General features: G+C 43.8%; 1 protein-coding gene across 4 annotated transcripts in view; it reads right to left on the minus strand.

Annotated features, from left to right (window-relative positions):
- Positions 1–8,165: 8,165 nt before the first annotated feature.
- Positions 8,166–13,052, minus strand: part of LOC308468843 (putative G-protein coupled receptor 34) — a 217,741-nt gene continuing 212,854 nt past the window's right edge. For all 4 annotated transcript variants that reach the window (XM_080991319.1, XM_080991318.1, XM_080991320.1 and 1 more), the window contains one exon: positions 8,166–12,761. In XM_080991319.1, coding sequence (XP_080847445.1) covers positions 11,747–12,757 — 1,011 coding nt within the window. In that variant the 5' untranslated portion in view covers positions 12,758–12,761 and the 3' untranslated portion in view covers positions 8,166–11,746. The remainder of the gene's footprint in view (positions 12,762–13,052) is intronic.

The raw sequence follows: 13,052 nt of genomic DNA on the forward strand, positions 1-13,052 counted from the left end.
AACCGGCTTCAGCTAGCTAGGCCAGTGGACTTTTTTTCTCCTTGGAAAAGGAAAGCAGTTCCCATCTCCACATGATCTGAGGTATGACCAGAATCAGGTGCACAGGGTCATTGCTATAACTGACCTTTGACATGCCAAACTAAAGAGAGAGAGACCCATTAAGCAGCTGTGAAAATCTGGTCTCTGTATTAGTAAACAGGAAGTGATGCTGTACTTCCCTGGTGGCATTTTTGGTGCTTGGTGGCTTCCCCTTCATGCATCAACTTAAGATAAGCTGTTAGATTCCTTCATGAGTGCTAAAAATAGAGATCTAAAGCTGAGTTCTGCATAGAAGTGATGTATTTTGGACAGTATTGCTGCAGCGGAAAGTGAAGGAGGATGGGGAGACTTGTGTCATTTAATGCTTCTCCAGGAAAACACAAATCCAGTGCAAGAGTATAGATTATAGCCTAGCCTCCTGTGGTCTTCAAGTACCATACAAGTTGGTCACCAGCAAAGTGTCCAGAGCTGGTTGTTTCCATTACTCTACCAACCCTTTGCTTGAGTACTTGTACCACATCATTGCTGTCTGGTAGGGTTGGGTCGGCTGTGACCCTCAAGATAACTGCTGGACTCCTAACTCCAATCACCTCTGACTGTTGGTTATGCTGGCTGGGGCTGATGGGAGTTGTAGTTCAACAACATCTAGAGGGTGCAGGTTCCTCAGCCCTTTGTGGGGCTTCCTCAGTGACCTAACATGGTTCTAATTCCTATATGAAATTTTTCTTTGACATTTGTTAGCATACAATACCATTCAGGTTTGGGGGAGTGAGCAGGGTGACACACATAATTTCCCTGCTTGTGTTAGCTTTTTTAAAAAGTGTGGAACATCATGGTCAAGCTGATTGTGATGCAATAGCTCAATAAGGAGGCACCTTTTCATGCAAGCACACCATCTTTCTGTGAATCTTTCTGAGTCATAAACCTCACCACCAGCCATACGTACTCCTGAGGCCTGTTGCCTGGAAGCTGGTGACTTTCTGAAGTGGGACCTGGTTTTGCAGCAAGAAATGAAGGTTGAAAGGCAAATGCCAAGTGTGTTTGCTCCAAGATGCAGATCTAGAGCTGTGCTTTCTGCTGTTGCCCAGGCATTTTTGCAAGCAGGGAAATTATAACATCAGAAACGGCTGACGTAGTTTGTACTCCCTTTCAGCCTCAGCCCTCTGCCGATCTATGCATTTGGTGTTTTGAATAAGAATAGCTTGCCTTCACTGTGGCGTTTCTGGTCATATTTTGAAACCAGCATTTTCTGCATCTCTCTCTGCTAATAAAAAAAGTGGCATTTCTTTTCAGAGCAGCTGGCTTGTGGCTTAATATTCTGTTCAACAGGTGGTTTCATGTATAATGCAACCATAGCTTTCTCAGTTCCAGCTAACTTTCTGTAGATACGATGAAAGCTCTTTCACCTTTCCCCAATGACTTTTCACATTTCTATCTCCATCAAAGGGGGGGGGGGGCAGAATAGGGAATAAGCCTTTCCTAGGTGCTTGCTGTCTCCCTACTGAGCAGAAGCTAACTAAATAAATCTAAGTAAAATTCTACATGTGGAATTCAGTGTTCCTTTGCACTAGATCTGGGTTAATCTGTGTCCAGAATTTTGTTGGGAAACAGCATGCAGAACAAAAACTTGGATTGCTACATCAGATCAAAATCCATTTACTTCAAGGTTAGCTAACCTGTGGTCCTCCCAGATGTTGCTGGACTCCCAGTCCCCATCAGCACTAGCCAGGACAGCCAGTGCTCAGGGGTGATGTGAGTCCAGCAACATGTGGAGGGCCACATGTTCCACTATTTCTGCATGGCTTAATAGGCACTTTCACAGTTGTCCTCCACGAACCTAAGAATCCTTTACAAAAGCTGTCTAAGCCTGCGACTATCACAACCTCATCTTATACTTGCAAATTCCATAAATTATGCTTAGTGTGTTGGGGAAATACTTTTTCCTCTTGTTGATACTGAACCCTATTGCCAATCAGCTTGTTAAATGATCTCAAATTCCAAATGTTACAAAACAGGAGAGAAGTTTTCATCTTTTCTACATCAGGTACAGGGAACCTATGGCCCTCTGGAAGTTCCTGGACTCCCAAAGTCCATCAACCCTGCTAGATTCCCCTTCCCTGTTCTACACAGTTCATGCACACCTATTTTTAACCCTCACAGTCTTAGCATAGATGAAGTAGCCTAGAGAAGATGAGCAGCAGCATGCCTTTGGATTGTAGGACAGCTGAGGATCTGGCCTCCTGGTCAGATCTTGTTTCCCACCCATCTTTTCCCTGCAGCACAGTTAAGAAATGAAAGACAAGTGACACTTGGGGTGTGTGGAAACAAGGCAGTGCTTGCTTTATTGCAATGACATTAATTCTGCATAGAAACCACATAGAAGCTTGTGGTAAACCTCATCTAGCCAAATACAACATTGCCTCTTGTTTCGCAGGAAAATGACTTCATTTCCGTAATCTGAACCCAGCACCCTCTATATTTAAATATTTCAATTAAGCACTTCACAAGATCATCCAACAATGGCACCCTATTAGGACCCAAGGTTTCATAACAAAAAATGACAACTTGGGTGTTTCCGAGGTGGCAGCTTTCATTCTCCCCCCGTTGTGCCTCAGCAAGTAGGGCTTTTGCATTCACGCAGATAATTTTTTTAAAAAATCTATTCTTAATTTTAATTTTTGTGTTCATAAACTTTTATGCTGTAGCCCTTTAATAGACTTCAGTTTTTTGATTTTAGAGGAAAGCCATGCTTTTGTCCCCTGCTGTTCATTGTGAAGGCCTTTTGCTACATACAATAACAATAACAACAATAATAATAAATTTTATTTATACTCCGCCCTCCCCAGCCAAGACCAGGCTCAGGGCGGCTAACAACCAATAATAAAAACAAGTTGATTAAAATACAATTTAAAAACAAGACTAAAATACAACATTAAAACATTAAGATGCAGCTTCTTCACAGGAGGAGAAAGGAAAGAGAAAGACCGGGAGGGAATCAAACTGATTCTAAGCCAAAGGCCAGGCGGAACAACTCTGTCTTACAGGCCCTGCAGAAGGAAATCAGATCCTGCAGGGCCCTGGTCTCATGAGGCAGAGCATTCCACCAGGCCGGAGCCAGTGTTGAAAAAGCCCTGGCTCTGGTTGAGGCTAATCTAACTTCCTTAGGGTCCCAAACCTCTAGGGTGTTGCGATTTATGGACCTTAAGGTCCTCTGTGGGGCATACCGGGAGAGGCAATCCCGTAGGTACGAGGGTCCTAGGCCATGAAGGGCTTTAAAGGTCAAAAACAACGCCTTAAATCTGATCCTGTACTCCACCAGGAGCCAGTGCAGCTGGAAAAGCACTGGGTGAATATGCTCCCATGGCAGAGACCCCGTGAGGAGCCTCGCTGCAGCATTCTGCACCCGCTGGAGTTTCTGGGACAGCTTCAAGGGCAGCCCTGTGTAGAGCGAATTACAGTAGTCAAGCCTGGAGGTGACCGATGCATGGATCACTGTGGCCAGGTGGGGCGGGAAAGGTAAGGGACCAACTGCTTGATGCGGAGAAGGTGGAAAAATGTCACCTTGGCTGTTGCTGTAACCTGCGCCTCCATGGAAAGGGAGGCGTCAAGGATTACACCCAAACTCTTAACAGAAGGCAATGGCACTAATTGGGCCCCTGCAAGAGAAGGGATTTGGTCCCTCATCCCCATACCATCCCAACCCAGCCAGAGGACTTCTGTCTTCGAAGGATTTGGTTTCAATCGGCTCCCACGAAACCATCCAGCCACAGCTTCCAAACATCTGGTCAGTGTGTCCGGGGCTGAGTCGGTGTGGCCATCCATCAGCAGATAGAGCTGAGTGTCATCAGCATATTGGTGACAACCCAGCCCAAAGCTCCGGACAATCTGGGCAAGGGGGCGCATAAAGATGTTAAAAAGCACCAGGGAGAGGATAAAAATTGATTGAACTGCATTAGGCCCCAATGCAAGCTGGCCTGGGATTGGTTTCACTTGGGAGTGCTCAAATGGAGCCAATTCTAGCAGGGATCAGCTCCACTCAGGAGCAGCAGTTGGGAGCTCCCAAGTAAAACCAACCGTAACTAGGGCTATATTTGAGGTCAATTGCAAAAGCCCCACATGCCAAGGGATATTTGGCACCATGGTTTAATGTGCTTGATTGTTCATTTGCAGATGCACCTCTACCTATTCCCACATCTGATGTCATAGGGCACCCAGCAGGGGCAGGTGAGCATGACAACATTGTGTGGCTAATTAAGACCCTTGGAGGGCCTAATTTGGCTCATAGACTAGAGGTTTCCTGTTCCTGTTTTCTGGTCGCCTGGTCATTGCTCTTCTTCTGTAAGCAATGTGCACAGATGCAAATGTGGAAGTGAAACAGTTTTTCCAGTGTGTCTCTGCATGTATACCAAGCATGTCATTTTAAAAATGTGTGTTTATTTCAAATCAGTTTTTAAAATACGAGTTTATTTAGGTGTGTATCATGTGAATCTCTTAAGGATTAGTGTTTACACGAAAGAGTGCTTCAGTGCAAATTTAAAGTTGGGGTAATATTTACCTAAGCCCTTCTTAGAATAAACCCACTACTCTAATGAACTTGTTTATCATTTCCATTAACTTCAATGGGTCTACTCTGAGTGTGACTAGCGTTGAACACCACCCACTGACGACTTCTTCTTCTTCTTCTTCTTCTTCTTCTTCTTCTTCTTCTTCTTCTTTAGAACAAAAACCTGCCACTAAAATGGTGTTATGCACATTTAAAACCACACATCTTCCAGTAGCTAGGGTGCTCTACCCATGCAGTGTCAGTGTCAGTGTCAGATTTTCAGAGTTCCCCAAAGAGAAGGGAAAACCTTGGGGAAACAAGACGATGATGATTTGATGCCAATGTTGTGTAGATGCCCTGTAAACAAAATGAAGGAGCAAAGTGTAGCAGTTCCAGAGTGTAGCTGTCAAGCGTCTCTTATTTGGCGGGACAGTCCCTTATCCCAGCGCCATGTCCTGCTGCTGTCCCTTATTGATGAGGCTTTGTTTGGCTGCTGGCTGGGCTTTCTGCCTTTGGCTTGGAGGGGCTCAGAAGTTGAACATACCTGTGCCCGGGAAAATCCCTTATTTTGGCTGCTGATCCCTTATTTTCGAGGCTGCTGGTCTCTTATTTTCAAATCTGTAAATTGACAGCTATGTTCCAGAGTAAACTCCTAATGTGGAAACACCAGGAATAATCCCGGAGAGTATTATTCTTTAGAAGTCAGAGGAAGGGTACTCTTCAACCGTTCAGAGGAGAAAGGCCAACTCCACACACACATACCTTCTTTCAGGAGAAACACTATCAAATCATCCAGAAAAGCAGAAGCTGCTGGTTGTTTTCATTTCCAGCCCCCTTCCCCAGTGCTAGAACAAACAGTCCTTCACAACACCAGACCCCATAAATACAGCAACCTCCTTAATCAGAGAACTCAACACATTTGCAATGGTATCGGGCCTACAGGTAAATTTTGCAAAGTCGGAAGCTGTGTGCTTCAACACCCCTCCTCACACTGTTGCAGGAATTTATGTATAGGTTGGGGGGGTTGCCCCTCTAGCAGATATCATGCACATGCAGCCCACTACCAAAATCAGCACAATCACTTTTGTGACTTTTGTTATTTGTCCCCACAAAATGCTTCATCACAGTTTCTTCAATTTCAAAGGGCCTTTGCTGCACGATACCAAATGTAACAATTCACTGATAAATGTATCTACATACTGGCTCACTGAGAAAATTTCAAAAATTCATATAGACATGTGAGCTCAGCTACTCAGCAGCCTCTCTGCCTGAGGGATCATTCCTGGCATCCTGATACATGAGTGCCAGACAGGTAGCCATTCCAGAAATAACAAACCCAGATGATGACAAAAGGGTGTGACTGACTTGGCTGGGAAACAGGGAAATGTAAATATCTCTTGTTACACTTGATGGGTGTTTGGTGGAGGGCAAGGAGAACCATGGGGCAGGGTCCAGGATGCTCAGATTACTGCCGTCAGACCTCCCCTTTCATGATGTAACCATGATGTATTAGTGATGTAGTTTGGGGGGGTGTAACATGGGGATTAGCAGCTAATAAAAGTTTGGGGGCTCTTTTGTTCGGGGCTTCCATCTTGTTCTACCTTGTGGTAGGTGGGAGTCCTGTCGCGATAGTCTTCAATAAAGACGAAGCCTACTGGCTGCTGTTTTGCTCCAATTTTCCTGGTTGGTGTCCTTGCTTTTTGTCCAAGGGAGCCCTTGGATTTCTCCATTAACAACACCCAAAAAAGAACTCACTAATGTCACCAAAATAAAACTTTGCCACACCAAGTTCAGATACCATGGGGTACAAAGAACCAGAAACCTCAATAAATTATAACTCCACAACTACAACCCCTTGTTGGCAGCAAATTAACAAAGACTTAAAGAGATGGAACATGAACGTCACTCTCTCAGACAAAATAGCCATGATCAAAATGATCACCCTCCCAAAACTAACCTACCTATTCCAAACCCTCCCAACTGGATCACCCCCCAACCCAACTCCCCAAATGGCAGGAAAAAACTACACTTATTCATCTTCTCACACAAAAACCAAGAATAAGTCCCAAATATCTGTACCTCCCCTCCTCAGAGGGAGCATGGGGAATCCCCAGCATAGAAACATATTACATTGCCAACCAAATACGCCACATAATCCCATATATACTAGAAAATGAGACAAAACAATGGGTACATCTGGAGAGAGACATAATTGAAAATATCTGCACCACAGCATACCCATTCCTTCCAAACAAACTAAGCAAAAATTCCCACCACACTCACCAGTTTCACACAGACCATGCTTAAAGCATGTAAAACAGAAATGGGCAAACTGTCCCCAACCCCATTCCCACTAATTCCCCTGCCACACCACCCATTATTCCATCACTCAGCACAAAACCTCCAGATAAAAACCTGGCAAACGAAAGGCTTATATCGCCTAACCAACTTCTATAAAATTAACAAACCCTTGTCAACACAAGAAATACAAGACAAACTAGAAGACGCCCAAATACCCTGGTTAACACACCACCAATTACATGCCCTCTTAAACAACCCAGTAGTAAAATCAGCAGCAACTAGGCCCCTGACAACCTTCAAAATCCTCCTCCTAACAACGAAGGGACAAGGCAATGGGATGGTATCCACAATATAAAAAATACTACTCCAAAACCCCACGAACCACCTAGATGTAAGCAAAAAGCAATGGGAAGACGGCATAGGTTATGAGATTAACCCCACTCAGTGGACCAAAATGTGGTCTAAACTCCCCCTTAAATCCATATCAACGAGAAGGAGAGAACTCACTCTGAAATTCACCTACAGGTGGTACCTAACACCAACGAAACTAGTGCTAATATGCCCAGGAACCTCACCAAAATGCTGGAGAAGGTGCACCTCCACAGGCACATACATACACATGTGGTGGGAATGCCCCAAAATCCAACTATTTTGCTGTTGTATGCACAACAGCCATACAAGAAATATGTAAAATAACTAAGCAAGTATTAGAAATCACCCCAGAACTGGCCCTACTAAGCATCTTCCAAGACAATAATGCCCACTCACATCACGAAAAACTCATAACCCACCTACTCTCAGAAGCCAGAAGCATCATAACCAGACACTGGAGAGACCTGTCAGAATGGACCAATGGTACCAAATAGACCAGAATCCACCAGCAGCATACGAATCAATATGACTAACCTGATTCAAAAACACTCACCCACCCCACTCGCACATGAAAACATAGTTCACCACAGCCAACAAGAAACAACCAACCACACCCTAGGCCAACCCCAACTTCTCTCATCACCAAAGGAACACAAGCAAATAGCAAAGAGAACCTGCACAAACGACACTGACACAAAACCCCACACATACATTAAGCAAAACAGAAACATTGCCTCCTGACCCCACCTCTCTCGCCTTTCCCCCTTCCACCTCTTCCCCCCTTTTCCTTCCCAATGTAAGCCTAATGTCTCAACAAATGAAAATGTATGTATGGAAAATGTAACTTGAAAGAAGAGACATTGCGCATACCTTTGTAAACCAAGAAAACTTTAATAATTATTTTTTAAAAAAAACAACAGTGCTCCAACAACCAATTATGAACATAGGGAGCTGTCAAGTCCTGAGTCAAATCATTGGTCCATCTCTTTCAGTAGTGTCAGTGCTGAATAGCAGTGTCTCACTCAGGGGGGACATTCCCAGCCCTACCTGTAAATGCTGGGGTTGAACAAGGGACCTTCTGTGTCCAAAGTAGATGTTCCACCTTTGACCTGCTGCCCTTTCCGCATTTGTCTTGGGGTTGTAGAAGTGAGGAGAAGGACACAGGCACCTGCCAGCAGCCACACAAACAAGAGCTTCCGGATATAGGTTTGGCTGTGCATGTTTATTTGTATTCAGTTGACAGCTGTTTTGCAGATTGCTTGATCGAAAGGCGGAGTATAAATCTACAAATTAAATTAATGATCTGGCCCATAGAAGGCCATCAGCTGGCCTGCTAGATGTGAGGGTTGCAGCTGGTTAGATTGATGAAAAGGGAAATAGGCAAAACAAGTAGGAACTGCGACAAAACATCAACAGCATTTGATGCTCCTGTTCAGGATTCCAGCTCCTCCATTGCATTCCCCCTTTCTTGCTTTCCCAGTGACTGTCACTCACCCAAAGGAGGGTGGTCCATTGGGGCAATGGGGGCGCTGCTCCAACAGCCTTAATCTGTCTCTGGGCAGGTCCCATCTGCCTACCTTCTTACTCAGAAGCAATCCAAGGAGTGGCCCTGCCTGACAGCTTCCTCCTCCTTAGCCTCAACGTTGCCCTTATAGACTTCAGCAGGGAAGAGAAGAATAGGGGCAAAAACCAGAAGGAATTGGCTCTGTCTGACATTGGCTGAGGTTGCACCTGTCAATCGACACTGGCTGTTGGGTATCTTGCCTTACCAGTACAAATGGGTGCCAGCCACCACAGCGCTCACCATTTCAAGTCATCCAAGCATGCTCAGTCCTTGTTGGGCCACTTTTGGTTATATACACAATCAAATTCCCAACCCGAACATCAGAAACAGAGTGGATGCTGCTGCTAAACAGGACTCAATGCTGTGCTGTTGTCATTTAATCTTGGAAACGATGTCCTTGCCAAACATACTTTTAAAGGGTGTTCGACGTCTCAGCGATTTGTATTCAGGCATTCTGACATTTATGCTCCCTAAAACTTGCGCCTTGTAATGATGTATAGGTGGTATTTAACTCCAACTAAATTAGCTAAAATGTATAGGATAAGAAACAAGAACTGTTGGAAATGTAAGGATAAAGAAGATTTTTACCATATGTGGTGGACATGTGATAAAGTTAAAAGATTTTGGGAAAAGATTTATAATGAATTTTTTAAAAAAATGTTTAGATATACAGTGGTACCTCGGGTTAAGTACTTAATTCGTTCTGGAGGTCAATTCTTAACCTGAAACTGTTCTTAACCTGAAGCACCACTTTAGCTAATGGGGCCTCCGGCTGCTGCCATGCCACCAGAGCACAATTTCTGTTCTCATCCTGAAGCAAAGTTCTTAACCCGAGGTACTATTTCTGGGTTAGTGAAGTCCGTAACCTGAAGCGTATGTAACCTGAAGCGTATGTAACCCGAGGTACCACTGTAGCTACAGAAAGTTAGCTGGAACTGAGAAAGCTATGGTTGCATTATACATGAAACTACCTGTTGAATAGAATATTAAGCCACAAGCCAGCTGCTCTGAAAAGAAATGCCACTTTTTTTATTAGCAGAGAGAGAGAGATGCAGAAAATGCTGGTTTCAAAATATGACCGGAAATGCCACAGTGAAGGCAAGCTATTCTTATTCAAAACACCAAATGCATAGATCGGCAGAGGGCTGAGGCTGAAAGAGAGTACAAACCCTGAAGCGTTCTTGTTAGGTATGACAGGAGAAGAAATTTCAAAGGTAGATAAGAGACTGTTTATGTATGCCACAATGGCAGCTAGGACTTTACTGGCCCCAAAATGGAAACAAAAAGAATTACCAATGATAGAAGAATGGCAGACTAAGATGATGGACTATGCAGAACTAGCAAAGTTGACGGTAAAAATCTGAAACCAGAGCAACCAAACGTTCCAGAGTGACTGGAGTAAATTTATTCAATATATAGACAATCATTGTAAACATCTAAAGACACTAGCAGGACTGAGATTAATCTTGTATTGTCAGACAGATGGACCTATCTACTGATGTTTAAAGTTTAAAATATCTAAGGAAAAAGGTAGAATGGAGATGATACAAATGTGTGTGAATATGAAATAGATATTATAAACCAGACAATGGGATGGAGGGAAGTCGAAAAGCTCTGTGCAGCTATTAATATACTAAATAAATATGTTATATATATGTTAAAAATAAATAAAAATATTTTTTTAAATAAATAAAACTTGCTCCTTGTTACTTTGAAGAATAAAAAATATGTAATCCCATATGAAGCAATTATAAAATATATAAACTGAAATAAATGTCTGTTTAATTGCAGAAATAAGGTAAATGATCAATAAATATACATTTCTCTGATTATGCAGTCTTTTATTTATATATTTAATTAAACAATGCATATACTGCTTAATTACAATAGACTTTCAACAGTTTGCAGTTGCAGGATGGAAAAAAACCAAAGGTCAGTTAAAACTATAAAATCAAACAAGTTAAAAGTTTGTGGGAACAAAAAAGGCACCGTAATCTCAGTGTGGGAGGGAGAGAAGCTAGTTGAATAGTAAAGCATTGGCAGAACTATAAATACTGTTGCTCTGTTAAGGCTGGAGTTCTCCAGGCCAGGCAAATTCATAGGGAAACCATTGAGGAAAACAGATAAAAAGTGGTTTCCAAACTATGAGCTTTTAGTGTGACCCAGTCATGCTTCCACCCTATGATACATGCAAGTGTAACTGACCATTTTATGCTTCAGCACCTGTAGCTGCTGCTTTTTCCGTATACATCCTGGCAGTGGCGGACTTTGGGCTCTCAACTTTCAGTGGCGCCCTGTGTGACACAAACTGGGGGGGGGGGCTCTTCTTGTGCTCTATTCTGCAGCATTTTTGTGGCACCCCTTGCAATTCAGCATACAGTGCAGTTGCGCTACCCTAAAACTGCCTCTGGTCCTAGAATATACTGTTAAACCTGTGAGTGTGGTGTAACTAAGCATACAATTTCAGCACTGGGTCTTCGATCCTACCACCACCACCACCACCACAACGTCTTAAAGAAAAATGCAACATTTTCATTGTAGGGCAACATTTAAAACCAATTAAATACAAGCCACCAGCCAAGGAAGGTATTACTGAATGTATATGAAAACAAAGAGGCATGGTAATAGGACTCAGTTGCTTGAATTTGGGACGGGGAGCTGTTTTTAGCCTGAGGGTTGCATTCTCTCATGGAACCACAAACCAGAGATGGCTGGGGTTATAGGCAAAAGCAGAAGGAGCAATGGATGCGACTCCTACCTTTGAACAATGGGATACATTCCAGCTACATAGAAGAGGTTTCTGCACCCCTGTTTGGATTGTGCATATATGTCCATTCCCTAGCCTAGCGTCTGGCTTCCTTGAAATGTGGTACATATTTGCTGCATATCTTCCATACTGCCCAACAACCAGTCGCTCATCCTGTACCTCAGCTGTCCTGCAATCTGGAGTTTGTGATGGATTTTCTGTTGCCTGACATGTCTGGGTTCTTCTGAAGAGCTCCTTTCAGTTTTCCATGGGTGGCTGCCAGCAGAGCCCTCTTGAAATTGCTGGACAGAAAAAAGAAAATAATGGGGTCGAAGCAGCAGTTGAGGGCTGAGATGCAAAGGACAACTTCATTGGCAAAGTGGAGGGCCTGAACACTCTCTGCAGCAGAAAAGACCCCTACCTGGGCAAAGATGTAAGGCACTCGGACCACGTGGTAGGGGGCAAAGCATATTATGAAGACGAGCAGGACCACAGAGATCTTCAGAGTGGCTCTGCTGCTAACCCGCTTACTTTTCCTTAAGGATGCTGTGTGGAGCTTAAGAGAGATTTTGCTGTAAGAGTAAAGGAAAAACAGCAACAGGCAGAAGAAAAGGAGCACTGCTGTCATGTTGAGCACTGCTGCCAGAGCTCCTCTCTTCTTGAAGTGGAAGCATTTGTGGCTGCAGGGGTCGTTGCTGTTGCCCTTGTTGAAAAAGTATGGCAGCATTATGGCAATGCAGAGCAGCCATACCATTCTGGAGGCAGAAGTGCTGTGAGGTACTTTGTGGATCCGGAACTGCTGGAGGGGCCAGATGATCTTCAGGTAGCGGTCCAGGCAGATCAGGCTGAGGAGCAGGATGCTGATGTACATGGTGATATAGAAGACTGTGCCAACCACTTTGCACAGGATGGGAGGGCCACTCTCATTTTGATAAGCAGCCCGGAAGGGCAGGCAGAGGGCAAGCAAGAGGTCTGAGATGGCAAGGTTCTTCATGTACACCGTGATGGAGTTTGTCTTCTGTGTGCCAAACTGGAACACCCAGAGGGCCAGCATGTTGCTGAAGAAACCAAATGTGGAGATGACTGAGTACATCACAGGCAGAGTCCCTGCAAGAAAGCCATCTTGGATTTCACAAGTTGATCCATTAGAATCATTCCTTGGGAGATGGTCATTAGGGGAAAGGAAATTCATAGTTCTGCAAAAGAAAAGGGGGGTGGGACCAAGGTGCAGATGATTAGCTGATTCCACAAACAACTTGGTCCATCTTTGCTTTAGCTGAAAACATCTCTTGTAACTTATCAGGCATGTTGCTGATTCATATCTGCCTATTATGCAATGAAAGGCATTGTGGTAGTTTGTTGAGCCAGTTTGGCTCAACCAGATGGATCTCATAGGTGGAAATTGCATATCTGATTGCTGTACTAGATGCCATTTTTGTAAAGAAACAGTGCAGTCATGTTATTTTAAATCATTTTTAGTCCACCTG

This window comes from Podarcis pityusensis (genome assembly GCF_964106645.2).
Source record: "Podarcis pityusensis genome assembly, chromosome: Z".
NCBI classification, from domain to species: domain Eukaryota; kingdom Metazoa; phylum Chordata; class Lepidosauria; order Squamata; family Lacertidae; genus Podarcis; species Podarcis pityusensis.